Raw genomic sequence first — 21,724 nt, forward strand, 5'->3', positions numbered from 1 at the left:
GGATCGCGCAAAAGGAGGCGCGCGCGCGGCCCGGGAGCGCGGTCTGGGGAAGAGCCGCGAGATGCGCCTGACTCAAATCTGCTGCTGCTGCCTCCTCTACCAGCTGGGGGTCCTGTCGAATGGGATCGTTGCAGGTAAGTTCTTCCGTGACTTTGGGCTTGCTTTTCCAATTTCCCCAGCCAGAGACCAGGAACGCACGGGTCGCTGGGGCTGGCGCAACTGTGCGCGGTGAGCAGGGCTTGCTGCTGCAGCAAAGTCGCTTCAGTCAGCGGGCAGCAATTAAAAAAAAAAACAAAACCCAGAGTGTGGGCAGAGGGTCACGCTCCTGAGCTAAGTGCACTTCTCGTGGCCTCATTTCAACAACGTGAAATGCTTAGTTTTCCTCTCCTGAGAGTTAATATGTGCAAAGGTACGTTTACAGCACCTGGAGGAAATCTGGGAAGTAAAGAAATTGCTCTGGCAGATACTGAAGGAAAAATTTTAATTGTGCTGGAGCCTTTGCACCGGTTTTCTTTTCTGCAACTAAGTGCTGTCACCAAACTTTGCAGCCCCGCTTTCCCCCTCCCCCTGCCCCGATAATCGTACTTTTATTTTGAAAATGCTGGGGTCTGTAATCTGATCGCCAGACTTCAGGGGTTGTAAGTTTCAGGGGCTAGACGGGTGGTCTCCAGCGCGTTAGCCGTGAGCCCTGTGTGTGTGCGGAGTGTGAACTCTGGGATGCTTGTGCAACTGAGGCCGCGGCTCTTTAAGCCCCGCACTTCTGTCTGCCCCGCCCGCAGGGCTGCAGTTCGCCCCCGACCGCGAGGAGTGGGAAGTCGTGTTTCCTGCACTCTGGCGCCGGGAGCCGGTGGACTCGGCCGGCGGCAGCGGGGGCAGCGCGGACCCAGGCTGGGCGCGCGGAGCCACGGGCGGCGGAGGCGTCCGGGCGCCGGCAGCCAGCAGCTCCCGCGAGGTGCGCTCCGTGGCCCCGGCGCCGCCCCAGGAGCCTGTGGAAGGCGGATCTGAGCCGCGGCCCGACCCCCGCCGCCCGGGGGCGAAGAGGATGAGGAGCTCGAGTCTCATGAGCTGCCGCGGGGATCTAGCGGGGCTGCCGCCCTGTCCCCGGGCGCCCCGGCCTCGTGGCAGCCGCCGCCCCCGTCTCCGCCCCCAGCCCAGCCAGCCGAGCCGGACGGCGACGAGGTTCTGCTGCGGATCCCGGCCTTCTCCCGGGACCTCTACCTGCTGCTCCGGAGAGACGGCCGCTTCCTGGCGCCGCGCTTCGCTGTGGAACAGAGGCCGAGTCCGGGCCCGGCCCGGTCCCCACGCGGGAGGCAGCCGCCCCGCGCCCTCCCGCGCCGCATGACGCCGCCTGCTTCTACACCGGGGCTGTGCTGCGGCAACCCGGCTCGCTGGCCTCTTTCAGCACCTGCGGAGGTGGCCTGGTAAGCCCCTTTCCTTCCCCAGCTCTCCTCTTCCCCTGCCACTCCTCCCTCTCCCCTTGTAGACCAGGCAAATTTGCCTGCACCTCATCCCGTTCAGAGCGCGCCCTGAACTTCGCCCAGCCTACACCACCCGAGTCTCCACCATTTAGCGCCCACAGAACACCTCCAGGGCAGTCAGTGAATCCGAAATCTAATTGAATGGATTAATAATCTTCTGCTAGATGCTTATAAATTTTTTTGGAATTACTAGGTAACACTGTCTCCTTGCAACCCTTCCCACTGGTTTTGTTTCTGCTTTTCAAAATAAGCCCACCACGTGGTGTCTTTTAGGAGATTGGAAGATAACAAGTTCGTTCTCTGCTCAATCTCCTCCTCCTCCTCCTCCTCCTCCTCCTTGCCTCCGCCTCCAGTTTCTCATCTATTATCTCATAAGTTTTTTTTTTTCTTTCTTTCTTTCTCATGTCCTACTTCAGAGTTGTCAGAACAGTTCCCTAGGGAGTTATATTCTGACATCTGTCTGGAATTTAGACACATCCACGCTCACGCGGGACCCCTGTTCACTGTTCTTGTGAGAAACGAGTGGAGAAGGAGTTAAGTCAAAGGCCACGAGCAGCTGACTAATGGATGACAGAGAATCCAATCAGAACTTGAAGGGTTATGATTCTAAGATTTAACATTTCTAAGGTTTACATACTATTTGGCCATAGTTTCTTTTCTTTTTCTCCACTCCAGGGAGGAAAGTAGCGCGGCTGAGAGCCTGGCTCAGAGGCCAGCTGGAACTAGAAAATAAAAGCCATTTGCTCTATCTGAACAATAGTGACTTCCACCCCCTCTGATTTGACCCAGGGTGTGGGATAATTGTTACCTCCTGTTACGTTGGCCTTTACTTTGTGGTAGACATAACTTGCAACGTAGAAGTACCATCGCTATAGGTCCATTTCAGTGGAGTTAAGTACATACACCTTGTATGGCCATCATCACTGAAAACTTTAATAATTCTTTAAGGCAAAATCCGCAAAATATTATAAACACCCATGTGATTTGTGTCTTCATTTTGATATTCCAATTGAGCCATTGATGAGATCCACAAGGACTTCCCTAAAAGCAACCTGCTCATTTGGAGAAAAATCCAGTAGTAATGGACAGCAGAAGACATCAGCACAGTCAAAGCCACCCAAAGCCATGAGATGGAAAAAATGGTTTAAAATCCAAACAAAATGAAACTGGAATTTTTTACCTATGCCCTTCTAAGGTCCCATAGCAAAAGTGATGTAAAATGCTGAATAGGGCTATATTTTAGCAGATGCTCATAATAGTGAATATTCAAATATGGACATTTTTAGCCATAAGTGAAAAAAATGACATGGAAAAATTACATGAAAAACTTTAAAAAATGTTTTTTGTGGAACTAATGTTTGAACACTTCACTGGGGGAGACATTCTGTAGGGATTTCATTGTCCACTGGATTTTGGCCAGGGATTAAATAATTACATATAAAAAGTTCCTGATGCAGTAGAAGCAGTAGGGGATAAAGCATTTCTCTGTGTTCAGTGTGGGCTTTTGGTCAGATTTTCCAAATGAACTATGCCTTCTCTCCATCCTTAGAGGAGCAAAGTTACAATTATGAGTAGGTTTTTCATAGACTGAATAGGAGTTTGACATACCTCGCTGTTTATCATGTTGGACTTTTACTCACTTTTCCTATTAGCCACATATATGTATTCTGAACTGGGAAGTCTTTGTTGTTGAGGAAAACTGAGTTCACCAGAAATACAGTGTAGCAGTCAGACTTGGAGTAAAAATTTAGGCAAATAGCCAAGAAGGGTAGGTTTGTTACTCTAGACTCCACTATGCCAGCCCTTTCCCTTTGAGGGTGGATTAGGAAAGAGAAAACATAATTTGTTATCTGAGCTCTGACATTGGCCTATTCCCTGATGATTGACAAGTTCCTTACCTCTCTGGGATCCAGTTTTCATAAGTAAAATGAGTATCTGATGATTTAATTGAAATTGGATGATAGAATGAGAATTTTCCTGCATGCTAAATATATCCTAGGGGCTTGCAGATTAGAACATCATATACAAGTAGATAGGATATAAGTAGTCATGAAACAGTGACATACCAGCATGATAAATCAAATGTATGCCTGAGGCTAAGTCATGCTTGGGGAGTTTGGGAAGGCTTCCCAAGGGAAATAGAGGTTCAGTGGATTTTGAAGCAGGAGAAGCCGAATTTCTCCAGGCACGGAAGGGCTGGGAATGCTGAGGATAGAGGGAAGAGACTGAGTGATGTGAAAATGTAGAGCCTATCAAGGGAGTGGGAAAAAACAAACAAACAAACAAACAAACATGTTTCCTCTGAGGAGGCCAGAAAGTGCAATAAGGGGAAGTGATCCTAAACTGTCAGGTGAGAGCAGACCTCAAACGTCTTGTCTGCTAGGGCCTGGGCCTTTTCTGTTCAACTGTTGATTATTGTAGGACTACATTGTTGTTCCTCTCCGTTTCCAAAATTCTGTGATCCAGTAATTCTAATGTGAGGCATCCTGATGTCTTTATATGAAGGTGCACACCACTCTAGTACTCTTGCCTGGAGAATCCCATGGACAGAGGAGCCTGGTGGGCTGCAGTCCATGGGGTCGCTAAGAGTCGGACGCGACTGAGCAACTTCACTTTGACTTTTCACTTTCATGCATTGGAGAAGGCAATGGCAACCCACTCCCGTGTTCTTGCTTGGAGAATCCCAGGGACGGGGGAGCCTGGTGGGCTGCCGTCTCCGGGGTCACACAGAGTTGGACACGACTGAAGTGACTTAGCAGCAGCAGCAGCATTCTTTATAAATGCAACTCCTTTAGTTTGCACCAGTTTCTTCTCAGTAAAAGCTTTCTGGTTGTCAGTTACATAAAGAAGAGTAGATCAGGAAGTATACTTTCCTTTCCCCTCGCTCAATAGTGAATTTTTTCCACTTGTGCTTGAATTCTTCAACACCTTTTGGATTATTACATATTTGAAAGGTTCTAAAGGTCTCTATTGGAGAAGGAAATGGCAACCCATTCCAGTGTTCTTGCCTGGAGAATCCCAGGGACAGGGGAGCCTGGTGGGCTGTTGTCTCTGGGGTCGCACAGAGTCAGACAGGACTGAAGCGACTTAGCAGCAGCAGCAGCAAAAGTCTCTATGAAAGGAAATAGATCATTAAGGAAAGAGTTATCAACTCTTGCAGAGTGGTGAGTATTATGACTGGCCAGTTCATTCTCCAAATATCAATCTAACTTGTGCTGTGAAGGGAGAAGTGGTTGAATGGAGATTTTGGTTATAGGTTCTGGTATTGCTTCTTCTAAGTACTTAATGTTTCCAGATCCCATTTCTCCTATTTATAAAAAGCACAAATTGTATATCTATCACTTAATGTATGACATGTTCTTATGATTTATTTTCCCTTATTAGTCTCTAATGGGGGCTTCCCATGTGGTACCATGGTAAAGAATCTGCCTTACAAAGCAGGAGACACAGGAGACCTGGGTTCGATCCCTGGGTTTGGAAGATCCCCTGTAGGAGGAGATAGCAACCCACTACAGTATTCTTGCCTGGAGAATCCCATGGACAGAGGAGTCTGGAGGGCTACAGTCCATGGGGTTGTGAAGAGTCTAACATGACTGAGTGACTGAGCACACACATTAGTCTCTAATATTGAAAAATAATCTTATTTGAGCCATGTATTAGATCTAATGAGCACATTAATAATAATACATAATTAAACATTTATTGAACGACCCTTTTGAGCAAGGCATGGTATACAAAGAGAATACAAAAAGAAGATGAGGAAGGCTTAGTATGTTTCAAGGAGATCCCAATCTGGCTTGCCAGTCACAAATATAAATAGGGAAATAAAGTAAGTTGAGTTACGTACAAATGTAGGAATGTCCCAAGTGCTATGTGATACTCTCTTGTTCATCTCTTCATTTTCAGAACGTTGTAAGATATCTAGTTTTTAGAGACAACCAGTAAAAGTCACTAAATAAAACTACGCGTATGGTAGTTTATTCTGTTTTAAATAGTAATCTCTAAAAAAAAGTACAAGAAAGCAACAAATTAAATTCCGTGAAAGACTGAAAAAATCATGTTTGTTCAAAATTAACACTTAAAAAAAAAAAAGCACACCTCAGCACTGGGCCAAGATAAACTAGATCAGTGCATTCCTTGCCTATGATTCTCTTTAAATGAACTATTGAAATGGCTCTCAGTAATATTTAGATTATTTTCCCAGAATGATAAAGAGTAAGTACTAAACCTTAAATTTGGAGTTTTGTAAGTTTAGGGTTTTACATAGTAGTTGTTCTGAAAAGCTCTTGATACAAAATCTGCAGTCCTGTGTAAATTTCAGGTTTTTGAATTTACTCTCTTATGTAAATCAAAGTATTCTGAGCTATGGCAAGTTTAGAACACATATATTTGGGAGCATCCTTTTTGGACAAAGAGCTTCACCAAGTACCAGTACAGAAATAGGAGAGGAGGGTATGAGGACGGGGAAAGAGTAGTGCAGATCCAGGAGAACTGGACTAACTGGACTAGAAGTAGAATGAGTATCCAAATGAAAAAGTAAGATTGCAGACTAGTTTCACACATCCAGTGACTTTGTTCAAGACAAATCTTAGGAATGACAGAGACAATATATTCTAAATAAATCTAAAGCAGTATTTGAAAAGAATGCCATCAGTACATCAGAAATTTTGAATATCTCCTGAAAGACTGCAAATCTGTGGATCAGATTAATGGAAAACATATAGGTATTAGAGGACATGTATGAATGGTGGCAGGTACGGCAGAGGCGCTGCTGCACACATGGGGAAAGAGAAGGCCGTGAACGGAAGGGGACCCTGGAATAGCAACACTCCTGGGCTTGTCTGCCATCTAGTTGCGCCAGGCAACAGAGGCCAAATGTGTGTCCCTGGACAAGAGCGGAGAGAACAGAGGTAGAGCTTTCCTGACATGTACATGATACTAGAGGACAGACAGTCTCCACTCTCAGAACCTGAGCCATTGGCTTCCTGCATCCAGTAGATGGTCCCACGTGGCTCTCCAAGTAACTAGAGGCAAGCTGGTCACAACAGATGGGTGAACAGGAAACCATAGAGAGAGGAGCTGACACCTATGAATATCACACTCTTAAGAAATCATATAAAAGAGGGTCATCAAACTGGTTGATTAAAACCACGGAGCAACAATCTTAATAGATGACATAGCATACTTTAACTGAAATATAAGAAGGGATATATATCCTATGGACAGAGGAGCCTGGTAGGTAGTCCATAGTGTCACAAAAAGTGCTCAGGGCTGGTGCACTGGGATGACCCAGAGGGAGATGGCACGCGGAGGGAGGTGGGAGGGGGGTTCAGGACGGGGAACACATGTACACCCATGGCTGATTCATGTCAATGTATGGCAAAAACCACTACGATATTGTGTAGTAATTAGCCTCCAATTAAAAAAGACACAACTGAGGCTACTTAGCATGCATGGGATAAAATCCAGGACCAGTGCTGTCCATAAAAAATGATTAGATACAACAGAACTCACATTATATGATCATTAGAAATAAAAATTATATAGATGAACTGGTAAGTATGTTTGTGACCTAGAAGGCAAACCTAGAAATTATACCAGAATAGAATATAAAGGACAAATGGATGCAAAACGCAAAAGAAAATTTGTAAGCCGTGAATCAGATCTAGATGGTCCAAATTTCTTTGGTGGGAGTTAATTTAAGAAAGTAAGTTAAAGGATAGAGTTTTTAAAATGCATACAAATGAGCCCTAAACATTTGATTCTAACATAAATCACCAGAATATACATTCATTAGCTAATCTTTGGGTGTGAGGCCAGATACTATGCCTTTGAATGTAGGTCAGCTAACTGGTACTCCAGGTGAGCCTTACTCACCATGAGCCAAAACCATTTTCCAATATAGGTTGCTATATTTGGAATAAAAATTAAAAGACAAATGCAAGGCAATTTCTGTGTAGAACCCTGGACATTTGAAACTTCCAAATCCTGTACAGTTTCATCCCAAACAAAATTATAGCACTTTTTTTTTAAGCCACTTAATCTTTCTCTGGTTTTTCCAGAACTTTCATGAAATCAAAGACATGTTTTGCACTTCTGTTTCCCAGACGTTAGTATTTAGGGTTTGATTAAATTATGTGATTACTAAATGTTGTGAATATGTGTTCAAACAACTATAGTTGATTCGTGGTGAACACAGTGCTGACTGGTGGGAGTAATTGTGTGCAGCAAGACCAGGGAGGAATTAATTGCTGTGAGCGTTGAGCATATTGCATATGTTAATTCATTCAGTGATTTGAGATGAATTAGCTGATGGAACCTGTGTTGGTTAGGTAGAGGGTAAGAGCTTTCTATGATGTCAATCAAATTTGCCCCAGAGATAAAGGAGGTTGTACACCTTCAGATGGAAGCATCAACCATTGAACTCAGAGTAGCATAAATAGAGACCCAAACCTAGACTTACTGTGGCAGAATATTAGAAAGTCAAAGAGAAAGAGACAAATTCTATGTGTTTAGTAAAGGAAAGGTTATCTACATTAAAATGTATGAAGTTGATAGGAGAGATTGAATTAGTAATGCTGAATGTGAGAAGGTCATGAGTTGATAGCTTCAGATTTCTGAGGAAATGTGATTTTGAATCCTGGATTCAGCCAAACTGCCACTTAGGTTTTTAAAGGGAGAATAAACTCATTTTCAAAATTGTAAGGACCGAGACTTTACCACACAGCACCTCCAAAAAGTTATGCAACAAAACAATCTTCCTCTAAAACCCTTTCCCCGGTTATTAGTATCCCATTCCAGAGGTGACCGGGCTTCTCTGATAGCTCAGTTGGTAAAGAATCCGCCTGCAGTGCAGGAGAGCCCTGTTCAATTCATGGGTCGGGAAGATCCCCTGGAGAAAGGATCAGTCTATTCTCTAGTATTGTTGGGCTTCCCTTGTGACTCAGCTAGTAAAGAATCCACCTGCAATGTGGGAGACCTGGGTTCCATCCCTGGGTTGGGAAGATCCCCTAGAGAAGGGAAATGCGACCCACTCCAGTATTCTGGCCTGGAGAATTCCATGGACTGTATAGTCCATGGGGTCGCAAAGAGTCAGACACGACTGAACAACTTTCACTCACTCAGTCACTCCAGAGGTGACCAGGGTTATTATAATACTTTCTATTGTGTGATTCAGCGGTAATTGATTCGTAAATGAATAAAATGTATATATAAAGAGCTTTGTAAAGCCACATTTATCCACACACGTACTGACAGGCAAGATTATCACATATGAGTGCGTAAAGAGAATCTTCTTTCTTTTTTGGTTGTTCTGACTACAGAAAATGCCATAATCACCTTAATCAGTTCAGTGTGGATATATATTTGATTGATTCCAGTATGTTCCTGCTATGATCAGTGCTAAATAAATAGTGCTATGCCATTTTGCCTACGTCATGTATAACCTTGTTAAAGGGCCTGTGTGTTGGTATTTTGGGGCAAAATTGCCAGATTGCACCCCATGGAGGTGGGTGCTGCTTTACTTTCTGAGGTCAGCAGAGAACCAGAGTCCATCTTTCACATATGCTGTCACCAGCATGGGTATTATTAAACATTTTGATCCTTGTAAAATCTAATAGGCAAAGAAATGAAGTTATCTCAAATTAGTTTTAATTTGCATGTTTTTGTATTATGGTGTGACTGACCATCTCCACATTTTTTTCTCGTTTCCTATCCTGTAAATTTTGTGTTCATATTCAACTCATTTTTTGTTAGGTTTTTGGTCTTTTTCATTTCTAATTCCAGGCTCTTTTTCTATTAGTATTTTAAAAAGAAAGGCTAATGACAAAATACTACAAGCTGAGTAGAGACAGTTTAAAAAATACATAAATTTACAAGTCATCTGTAATCTTACCATCCATAAATAAGTGAATATGCCAAAAAGGAAATATAAATATTGAATGGAAATTCACTGTTTTTTCAAATGTATAGGGAAGCAGGGAGAGAAAATTTCTTCAATAACCATTTTTGATTCATAGATTGGCACAGAATATGAAGATAAATAATATCCAATGGGCATGCTTGGGGAACACAAACTTATACATTGTAGGCAAGTAAATTGGGTAGATCTTCTTGTATATATTTAAATTTTGGACATGTTTATTTTTCAGCAATTGTAGGAATCAGTGTTAGAGGAATATTCACACATAAGCAAAAGATTTATATATAAGCCTATTCATTGCAGCATCGTTCCTTGTTTCAAGGTCTTTATAGTTTTTAAGGAACCGTCACTTTGCCTCAACTTGTCCTGCCTGTCTTTTGCACAGTTCTTTGACTTAGTAAGTGTTCAGTGTTTTATCAACTGTAAATGCACATCTCCTTAAGACATCCTATGATTTTCCAGTTTAAAAGTCAGAACGCCATGGGTGATCATGTTTCTGCTGACAGTGACACTGGAAGAAGTTTCTATACTTAGAGTGGCCAAATGCAGATACTCTGGTCTTTTTTAAGAAAGTGATATAGTGAATTCTAGTAAGAAGACTCATTGTGCTGATGGAAAAAGCAATATTATACATTAAAAGTTAATAACCCCTTTAATCATATGTTAATCTATGTCTTAGGGCCCTAAGAGACTTCAGACATGGACCAGTTTTGTGAGAAGAAATTTTGTCTGTTTAATAGTATTTGTTTATTTGATAATATTTAATATGAATATACACTTACTTGAAATTTATTGGCTGAATCATAAAAGTAGTATACCTTTTTAAATTCAGGAAATTCTGAGTAGCCGTCTTAAAACACTTTTTATGCAGTACTAAAACAGAGCACATTTTTATTGAGCTCATGCACAATTGAATGTTTCCGCTTAATTACAGTTACATTTTTACCCAGATGGTTTTATGGCTTTGTGTTCGCAAAATAAAAACTATCAGAGGAGTTCCAGGTTCCTGATAGATGGGAAGCGTATTGAGTTAGTGAAGTAATCTTGACGGGTTTTAAAGCAATGGGAGAACCAGTAGTCCCTCTTGGATTATTATTTTGGGGGGGAGATGTTTCCTGCAAGGAAATTTTAAGATTTCCTCAGCCAAGTGAGGACCATAATTTGATGCAGAGTGCATTTAGGGTGCAGCCGTAGTGAACACATCATCTTGTCTCCATCTCATCTTTATTCTAATGCCAAGCCTTCGACTGAGAGAAGTGAGAAAATGGGAGCTCAGCCATTTCAATGCTACCCAGATATTCGTACAGCATTATTGCATGGTGGTGTTAGAAAGGCCCTTGGGAATTAGATAGTTCAGTGCTTGCCTTTTCCAGCTGATTTCATTTCGTAATTAACGTCTATATATCTGCAATAAATTATTAACTGTTTCGGCTTTAACTCAGATGATCAGGGAATGGAGCTGAGGAGGAGCACAGGCCAGTTTTAGCTTTATTTAAGCAGCTTCTGCTTTCTTACAGCTTTCTAATTTAAAAAGTAAGACCTAAATATTTTTTTCTCCTTCAGAAGCATTTGAAGATCTTTCACTCCAGATTTTTCCTCTTCCCTCTGCCTGGCTTCACCTAAAATATATGACCACTTTCTGCAGTGAGCCCACACCATCAGCTTTTGGCTCATACTTCTTGATGCCCTGTTTTTTAAAGTCTGGTGTGCAAACACCTGGATCGAGATCATGGCTTTGGGGAGAGGTACTAGGGGCTGGAAATTCTCCACTTAAAAATCAGAATCCCAGATTGAGCCTCAAAACTAAGAAATGTATTTTATAAAAATCCAAGGTAATTATTATACAAGCTCAAATTTGAGGGCAGCCACGCTAGTGGCTCTAAAAACTCCAGAGCTCAGGAGCTTTAAGGACTGGATTTGCATGCATCAAACTTCATATCCTCTGTGTCTTGAATGAATTTTAATACTCTTTTACCTCCAGTTATAGTAAACTTGGATACCTCCTGTCCTTGCTTTAACATCTTCCCAGGAACCCACTCAGATGCCATTGAGCTAGATAGGAGTTTATGACTCAATTATTCAATAGTCTGCAAGTGTGAACTAGTTGGGAGATGATATAATGGGACCTAAATGCTAGTATGAACGTTTTCCTACTCTTTAGGTGAAAAAGTATTCAGAAGTTGAAACTTACTTCCTATTTTAGAATTTACAAGTAAATAGAACTGAATTATTTCAACAGTTTTATGGATAATATGTTGTTCAGTTGCTCAGTCATGTCTGACTCTTTGTGACTCCATGGACTGCAGCATGCCAGGCTTCCGGGTCCTTCACTATCTCCTGGAGTTTGCTCAAACTCATGTCCATTGAGTTAGTGGTGCCATCCAACCATCTCATCCTCTGTCATCCCCTTCTCCTCCTGCCTTCAGTCTTTCCCAGCATCAGGGTCTCTTCTAATGAGTCAGTTCTTCTCATCAGATAGCCAAAGTATTGGAGCTTCAGCATCAGTCCTTCTAATGAATATTCAGAATTGATTTCCTTTAGGATTGACTGGTTTGATCTCCTTGCAGTCCAAGGACTCTCAAGAGTCTTCTCCAACACCATAGTTCAAAAGCGTCACTTGTTCAGTGCTCAGCCTTCCTTATGTTCTAGCTCTCACATCCACATATGACTGTTGGAAAAACCATAGCTTTCTCTAGAAAGGAACGATTCCTTCTCTAGAACGAGACAGCAAAAGAGACACTGATGTATAGAACAGTCTTATGGACTCTGTTGGAGAGGGAGAGGGTGGGAAGATTTGGGAGAATGGCATTGAAACGTGTATAATATCATGTATGAAACGAGTTGCCAGTCCAGGTTCGATGCATGATACTGGATGCTTGGGGCTGATGCACTGGGACAACCCAGAGGGATGGTATGGGGAGGGAGGAGGGAGGAGGGTTCAGGATGGGGAACACAGGTATACCTGTGGCGGATTCATTTCGATATTTGGCAAAACTAATACAATTTTGTAAAGTTTAAAAATAAAATAAAATTTAAAAAAAAAGCAAAACAAAAAACAAAAAAGAAAAAAAAAAAAAAAAGAAAGGAACATAGCCCTGCTGACACCTTTACTTTGGCCCAGCAAGACCTGGGTAGGACTTCTATCCTAAAGAACTCTAAGCAGATAAAATTGTGTTGTTATAACACACTAACATCACTTCTTTGGTGCTCAGTCTTCTTTATGGTCCAACTCTCCCATCCATACGTGACTACTGGAAAAACCATAGCTTTGACTATAGGGACCTTTGTTGGCAAAATAATGTCTCTGCTTTTTAAAACATTGTCTAGGTTTGTCATAGCTTTTCTTCCAAGAAAAGCATGAGATTTATTCTGGCTTCTGTAATAAAATGAAATTTATTAGGAATAAAGGAAGAAACATATCTTCAGAGTGAAAAGGACCTAAGATACCACCAAGTTTAGATGTGGCTAAATGAAGACTGAAGCGTATTGTAGAGGAATATTAAAAAGTTCATGAGAAAATTGGAAACTCTTTTTGAGAGATTATCTGCACTGGAATGGCAAAGCAGTGTAGTTAGATTAAGACACTTTGAAGATGTATGAGGATTCAGTGGTAAACTATCTCAAATGGCAAAAGTAACCTAACATATCTTATCTACTTATTCACAATGCAAGAATTTGGAGGTTAAGAGTCCTGTAAAACTCATTAGGGTTAACAGTCAAAAACCATTACCATGCCGAGTGGCCAGGCAGATAATTATATCAGCTAATGTGATTAGTGCAAATTGTCTATCTCTATTCATTCAGTTGGCTCCAGATATCTGCCATAAGCTATTAAAACGGGCGTATGGGCTTCCCTGGTGGCTCAGATGGTAAAGAGACTGCCTGCAATGCAGGAGACCTGGGTTCTATCCCTGGGTCGGGAAGACCCCCTGGAGAAGGAAATGGCAACCCACTCCAATATCCTTGCCTGGAAAATCCTATGGTCAAAGGAGCCTAGCAGTCTACAGTCCATGGGGTTACAGAGTCGGACACGACTGAGCAACTTCACTATCGCTATCACTATTATAATTTGTAATTGAATGCATGTAAGAGCAACTAAAATGTGATAGGTACATTTCCATTATAAATGTATTATGTTACCAGCAAATATTTTAGCATGCCCAGTTCAAAGATAGGCAGTTCAATTATGGACAGGAACTTATGTATAAATAGCATAGGGTCTTCCTGTTGTCTGGATGTGTGCTTATGGATAAATAGAACTTCAGTAGTTTATTACAACAAAATGGAAAGTCTGAGTAATTCATTGTGGAAGTATCTGTCTTTTAAAATTTAATTATTTAATGCCCAATGTTATTTACTAACATGGATAATTGCATGTCTGTGTAGATTTCCAGTTAGGATTTTGTCACTTCAAAATAGATGGTTATAATTAGTAATGTTTTTGAGAGTATTAGTATTTTATGATGAAAGTTCCTACACAGAAATTTTTCTAAGTAAAACTTAATTATTTCTCATTAGTAAGATAGATTCATGAATATGTCAAGCTGATTTTTCTAGGACAAATTATTATTTAACATGTGACAATTCTAAAGGATATGTGAATGCTTCCCACGCAATATCTTTTTTTCTGGTACAATTTACATACCATAAATTCATCCCAATGTGCAACTCAGTGACTTTTTTGTCTGTTTACAGAACTTCACAACCATCTCCACAATTCAGTTTTAGAACATTTCTTTCACCCCAGAGGTGTCCCTCATATCCATTTGCAGTCATTCTGCTCCAACCCCTAGTCCCAGGCGGCTATTCATCTGCTTTTTCTTTTATAGATTTACTTTTATGTTTCATGTAAGTTAAATCATATAAAATTTGGTCTTTTGTGTCTGGCTTCTTAAACCTAGCATAATATGTTTGAGGTTCATCCTTGTGGTAGCATGGATCATTAGTTCATTCTTTTTTTTTTTGCTGAATCGTAAGTCATTCTTTATCCGTTCGTCACTTGATGTGCATTTGATTATTTCTACTTTTTTGCTATTATGAATGATACACAAATATGTATAAGTCGTTGTGTAGATACATATTTTCATTCCTGTTGGATAGGTACCTAGGAGTGGAATTGCTGGGTCATATGGTAAAGTTATGTTTAATATTTTAAGAAACTGCCAAATTCTTTTACAAAATACTGCACCTGTTTACATTCTCACCAGCAATTATTAGGATTCCAGTTTTTCTACATCCTCATCAAAACTTTTTATTATCTCTTTTTGATTAAAACTATTTTTGTGGCTGTGCAATGGTATTGTGATTTAAATTTGCATTTCCTAATAACCATGTAGAGGATATTTTAATGTACCTTTTCATAGCTATTCATATATTGTCTTTGGTGACGTCTTTTGCCAGTTTTAAATTGGTTTTTTAAAAATTTTCGTCTTTCTGTTTAGTTTTCAGAGTTCTTTGTATACTCTAGTTGTAAAATCTTTTGTCAGACCTAGATTGTTCTTCATGTCTATAGAGGTTTCTGTTCATTTTCCTAATGGTGTCTTTCAAAGATAATTTTTATAGATTTTTAAAAAGTCCAATATCTTTTTTTTTTCCTTTTATGGAATGTACTCTTAGTGTTGTAACCAAGAACTGTATGTCTAACTCCAAGTCACATAGGCTTTCTCTTATATTTTCTTCCATAATTTTGGTTATTAAATGTAGGTCTGTGATGCATTTTGAGTTAATTTTTGTATATGATGTGAGATAAGAGTTTGAATTAATCTCTTTGTATATGCATATTCAGTTTTCTCTCAGCACCCTTTGTGAAAAGACCATCCTTTCCTCATAAAATACCAGAGAACTTTTGTCAAAAGTCGATCATAAATGAGTTTACTTTTGTACAATTAACACTGTTTTTTAAAATCTATATGTTTATCCTTATGTTAATACCATATTCCCTTGATTTAAGAGGCTTTATATTTTTATTTGGGGAAATTCAACTTGGTTTCCTTTGTAAAAGCTTTTTTTGTCTATTCTGGATCTTTTGCATTTCTGTATAAATTTGGGGACCAGATCGTCAGAATCTGTGAAGCATCTGCTGGGACTTTGATAGGGCTTGTGTTTAAAGATAAATTTGGGAAGAGTTTCCATCTTATAAACAATACGGATGATTTTTCTGCTACCTGAAAATTACTATCTCAGCATTCATTAGGGGATATTTTTCAATATTCCATTGACTACTAAGGGGTAACATTAGCTACTGATAGCCTGTGTTATAGTGGACATGCTTTAAAATTCATAAATAATTTATGAGAACAGATACTCAAAGTCACTCATTTGGAGTGATATAAATAAAGCATACAAAATAGGAAATTATAAAGACTTAGTGTCTGTAGGATTAGGACATGAAAACACATCAAACTCTGATTTTTTTAAGTATTCTATTTAAGTGCTTCTTTATTTACTTATATTTCTTTTCCATGGGCTTCCCTGGTGGCTCAGACAGTAAAGAGTCTGCCTGCAGTGCGGGAGACACAGGTTCGAGGTCAGAGTCAGGAAGATCCCCTGGAGAAGGAAATGACAACTCACTCCAGTATTCTTGCCTGGAGAATCCCATGGACGGAGGAGCCTGGCAGGCTACAGTCCATGGGGTTGTAAAGAGTCAGACACGACTAAGTGACTTCTCTTTCTTCTTTTTCTTTTGTTTATTTATTTTCTTTTCCATATAGTTAGTTCCCTGGGCTATACGGTGGGCCCTTGTTTATCCATTCTGTGTATAATAGTTTACATATGTTAATCGCAAACTCCCAGTTTACTCTCCCACTTCGCAGTTTTTCCCTTGGCAATCATAAGTCTGTTCTCTATGTCTGTGAGCCTGTTTCTGTTTTGTAACTAAATAAGTCATTTTCTGTCATATTTTAGTTTCTACATATACGTGATATCATATGATATTTGTCTTTCTCTGACTTCACTTAGTGTGATTATCTCTAGGTCCATCCATGTTGATGCAAATGGTATTATTTCACTGTTTTTTAATGACTGAATAGTATTCCATTGTAAGTATGTACTGCACCTTTTTTCTCCATTCCTCCGTTGATGGGCATTTATGTTGGTTCCATGTCTTGGCTATTCTAAGTATTGCTGCTGTGAACGTTTCAGTGCATGTATCTTTTCAAATTATATTTTTGTCCAGAGGTATGTTCAGGATTGGGGTTGTGGATCATATGGTAACTCTATTTTTAGTTTTCGAGGTATGTTCATACTATTTTCCATAGTGGTTGTACCAATTAACATTCCTGTCAATAGTGTAGGAGGGTTCCCTTCTTTCCACACCCTCTTTAGCATTTATTATTTGTATAATTTTTAATGATGACCTTTCTGACTGGTGTGAGGTGATACCTCACTGAAGGTTTGATTTGCATTTCTCGTAATTAGCAATGTTGAGCATCTTTTCATGTGCTTTTTGGTCATCTGTATGTCTTCTTCAAAGAATGTCTATTTAGGTCTTGTGTCTTTTTTTAATTGGATTGTTTGTTTTCTTGTTATTGAGTTATTATTGAGTTTGTATATTTTGGAAATTAAACTCTTGTCAGTTATATAATTTGTAAATATTTTCTCCTAGTCTGTAAGTTGTCTTTTCATTTTCATTTCACAACATGAAAAGATAGTTCCCTTTGCTGTGCAAAAGCTTTTAAGTTTGATTAGGTCCCGTTTGCTTATTTTTGCTTTTATTTCTATTGCCTTGGAAGACTAATCTAAAAAAATATTGGTACGATTTATGTTGGAGAATGTTTTGCCTGTGTCCTCTTCTAGGAGTTTTATGTTTCATATTTAAATTTTTAAGTCATTTTGAGTTTATTTTTGTGTATGGTATGAGGATGTAAGACTCAAGTATTGTTTCATATATTCCATTACTTTGAAAAAGACCAAAGTTGTAGGTTCATGGTTCAAATCAAGTTAACAAATAAATACAAACAAATCCAAATCAACCTTTTCAGGAAATAGATTTTAGTTACAGATTTTTGGAGTTATTCTCTAAATGTAAATGTGTATACAAATTATTGTGTGTGTTTAAACAGCCCAAAATTCTAAAATTGCACTTTTTTTGATTAATAGCTGTATTTTTATTTTTATATTTTTTGAAGAATAGTTGATTTACAATGTGTTAGTTTCAAGTGTACCACAAAGTGATTCAGTGATTTTTTTGCAGACTCTTTTCCATTATAGGTTATTACAGGATATAGAATATAATTCCATGTGCTATACAGTAGGTCCTACTATGTAAAAAATAGATGAATAACAAAAATCATTTATTTTATATACAGTTTTGTGTATCCTACATTTTTCTAAAATTGTACCTTTTATTAAAAACCAAAGCAGTAGGCTTTCCCTGTTATTGTGACTTTGGGGAGATGCCTGCCAGCTGTAGCAATCACAATTGGGGAAATGTTAGGGAAATAAAGTCCCTTAAATAGTTATCGATTAGATATTAATTTAATAATATTACACAGAAGGCTACTAAAGTATTTTGTTAAATCCAGTAGATTCCTTTCCACATTTTAGCAACTCTTAACATTAGGGTTGTGTCATAACACCGATAGCATCTTAGGACTGATGAAATTTGATATGAAAGCTAATGTGGAACTGGTGTCATTTTAGGAAGTGAACACTTACGAAGGCCTAATGGTGCTGCTATCCTAGAAAAACAGCTCAGAAAGTAAAAGGGAATGATATCCAAATGGTTCATTGAAATCTTTGGTTTTGAATAATAATACAGAGAGATGTAGACAGGAAACCTTTATAGTTTGTTTTTTCAAATGTGCTTAAATTTCTTCTGCTTTGTCAGCATTGAACCGAATTCCTGTAAATCTTATATCAACTCTAAACTTTAGGGAATAAAGTGATGGCCCAAAAATTCTATCAGGAGAGATGTTTTGGAGTGTTCAGAGGAAAATGAACAAGACGTACATAAAGATATCACTTGGAAGTTGTGTCCAAATCTTAGCTGGGGAAATGGTGAATTAAAGAAATACAGTATTTGATTACTAACTCAATTCCCATAATTGTTTATTTTGCATTTTTAGTTTCTATGGCACCTACTCTTGTCAGGTCTCAAGAGCTTACATATCTATGTGAATTGACAGGATCTTCCTTTGAAGGGGTAGAGTCATGAGATGGGGTCACTGGGTGGAAAGAAGAAGTACATTCACTGATTCATATTAAGAATGTGTTTTAAGCTTGAGACTATGAAAGCCCCTTATTTTATTTGAAATGCTTTTAGTTCAAGATACTAAAGCATCCTTGAGGACAGCCTAACACTGCACATTAATATGGTTTAAAATGTCTCCAAACCTTTGCCCATAGTTAGTTCAGTTGTAGTATTTTAGTAAGTGTTCTAATAACTTGGCTGTTCTTGCCTTTGGCTGTGGAGTCTCCACAAGTGCACAGTGTCCAATTTGGGGGTGCTTGGTCACATGATCTTACGTGTTCTGAACCTATTAATAACTCACCATAGGCTTGTAAGAGAGAGAATACATCAGACTCTATATTGGAACTGCATAATCGACTGTCTACTTCATCCTTCTCCCATTTCTTTCCATTACCTATTCCTCTAGAAGATACACATTCAGTCCTGTGTTAAAATTTGTATCTCCTCCAATTCCTTTAATTCTGAAGTAGATTTCAATAAATTAGTCTTGGAGAGGTAAAAAATAATACAATATAAATAAAAGAGAAAAATATAAATGGTTATAACTGATAATAACATTGGGTTAAAAGTACATTACAGCTTATAAATTACATGTACAAAATCTTTTGGTTTGTAGTATTTCTGCACAGTCTTAGAAAATAAGTGACTTGCTCAAATAGATACATATAAATCTAGTTTTTATTAACTGAATTATATTTTAAAGGCCCTTTAGGATGTACTTAGGTAATGAAAACAGATCGTGATTTTTTGTAAATAAAATAATAATCTGGGCTTCCCTGGTGACTCAGGGTTAAAGAATCAGCCTGCCAATGCATAATTCAATTCCTGGTCTGGGAATATCCCACATGCTACAGAGAAATTAAGCCTGTGTGCCACAGCTATTTAGCCTGTGCTCTAGAGTCCAGAAGCGACAACTGCTGAGTCCACTGTTGCAGCTACTGAAGCCCATGTGCCCTAAAGCCAATGCTCTGCAACACGAAAAGCCACTGCAATGAGAAACCCGTGCACTGAAGAGTAGCCCCTGCTCACTGCAACTAGAGAAAAGCCTGAGCAGCAGTGCAGACCCAGCACAGCCAAAAATAAATAAACAAATAAAAAACAAACCCTAACTTAGTATCACTTTCTTAGAGCAAATCTGTCTTGAAAATGCCTGATACTTTTTACCTTTAAATAATTTTGAATCTACTCATTTTATTCAATTTGAAAGTATCCTTAAACTTTATATGTGAAAAATTGGGAGAGCTTTCTATGCCAGGGCTATGGTAGAGAGTGAATGATAAGATATATACCTGCAAGAAAGAGAAAAGGTACTAGAGTCTCCCACTAACTACTACAAGGTCAGGAAGCAAGTGATATCTTCACCTTTTCCCCTGTGAAATTAATAAAGATCAGTAAATGGAGATACTGGCTATTTCTGTTTGCATCAATTGAAAGATTTCAGACGGAGCGGCGCCCTGGCCGCGGGTTGAGCGGGAGGCGCGCGGAATTAACCCGATCGGTGGTCTCCCTCGCTGGGGGCCGGGCCCCTATAAAAAAAAAAAAAAAAAGAAAGATTTCAGGCCCAAAATAAAAGGTTTCAGGCCTAAAATAGCTACTATTGTTTAAGCACTAGTGTATGGCATACTTATACTGCCATAAGGTATGGTTGAGTTTCTTAGAAACCCTTTAAAATACATACTTTCATTCAATTTTATAGGTAAGGATATTGAAGCTTGTGGAGATTAAATGCTAGCCAGCTGGTAAGGCCTGGAAGTGAAATTCAGAGTCGTGTATGTGTGTGTGTGTGTGTGTGATGAAAATATTTTTTAGCTTTAATTTTATTTATCAGTGATGTGTAACATTCACATCATTTTAATTCTTTGATACAACAGTCCATGGGGTCGCTAAGAGTCGGACACGACTGAGCGACTTCACTTTGACTTTTCACTTTCCTGCATTGGAGAAGGAAATGGCAACCCACTCCAGTGTTCTTGCCTGGAGAATCCCAGGGACGGGGGAGCCTGGTGGGCTGCCGTCTCTGGGGTCGCACAGAGTCGGACACGACTGAAGCGACTTAGCAGCAGCAGCAGCAGCATGGGGTAGAAACGACATGGAAGAGATAGGGGAATTGAATTTGACATAGTAGAAATGACTGATTTTTAGTGTAGTCTGTCTTCCTTCTGCATCTAGGTCCTGTCTAATATTAGTATTCTTTTTAATTTTATTTTATTTTTAAACTTTACAATATTGTATTGGTTTTGCCAAATATCGAAATGAATCTGCCACAGGTATACATGTGTTCCCCATCCTGAACCCTCCTCCCTCCTCCCTCCCCATACCATCCCTCTGGGTCGTCCCAGTGCACCAGCCCCAAGCATCCAGTACAGTGCATCGAACCTGGACTGGCGACTCGTTTCATACATGATATTATACATGTTTTAATGCTATTCTCCCAAATCTTCCCACCCTCTCCCTCTCCCACAGAGTCCATAAGACTGATCTATACATCTGTGTCTCTTTTGCTGTCTCGTACACAGGGTTATTGTTACCATCTTTCTAAATTCCATATATATGCGTTAGTATACTGTATTGGTGGTTTTCTTTCTGGCTTACTTCACTCTGTATAATAGGCTCCAGTTTCATCCACCTCATTAGAACTGATTCAAATGTATTCTTTTTAATGGCTGAGTAATACTCCATTGTGTATATGTACCACAGCTTTCTTATCCATTCATCTGCTGATGGGCATCTAGGTTGCTTCCATGTCCTGGCTATTATAAACAGTGGTGCGATGAACATTGGGGTACACGTGTCTCTTTCCCTTCTGGTTTCCTCAGTGTGTATGCCCAGCAGTGGGATTGCTGGATCATAAGGCAGTTCTATTTCCAGTTTTTTAAGGAATCTCCACACTGTTCTCCATAGTGGCTGTACTAGTTTGCATTCCCACCAACAGTGTAAGAGGGTTCCCTTTTCTCCACACCCTCTCCAGCATTTATTGCTTGTAGACTTTTGGATCGCACCCATCCTGACTGGCGTGAAGTGGTACCTCATAGTGGTTTTGATTTGCATTTCTCTGATAATGAGTGATGTTGAGCATCTTTTCATGTGTTTGTTAGCCATCTGTATGTCTTCTTTGGAGAAATGTCTATTTAGTTC

At 39.6% G+C, this 21,724-nt stretch overlaps 1 protein-coding gene across 1 annotated transcript in view; it reads left to right on the top strand.

Annotated features, from left to right (window-relative positions):
* The first annotated feature begins 53 nt into the window (after nucleotides 1–53).
* ADAMTS19 (ADAM metallopeptidase with thrombospondin type 1 motif, 19) overlaps nucleotides 54–21,724 on the top strand; it is a 275,020-nt gene continuing 253,349 nt past the window's right edge. Inside the window, 4 exon segments of the mRNA XM_010852422.1 lie at nucleotides 54–134; nucleotides 780–1,010; nucleotides 1,013–1,293; nucleotides 1,296–1,421. Coding sequence (XP_010850724.1) covers nucleotides 62–134; nucleotides 780–1,010; nucleotides 1,013–1,293; nucleotides 1,296–1,421 — 711 coding nt within the window. The 5' untranslated portion in view covers nucleotides 54–61.

The sequence above is a fragment of the Bison bison genome, unplaced genomic scaffold (genome assembly GCF_000754665.1).
Source record: "Bison bison bison isolate TAMUID 2011002044 unplaced genomic scaffold, Bison_UMD1.0 scf7180017864311, whole genome shotgun sequence".
Lineage (NCBI taxonomy): Eukaryota > Metazoa > Chordata > Mammalia > Artiodactyla > Bovidae > Bison > Bison bison.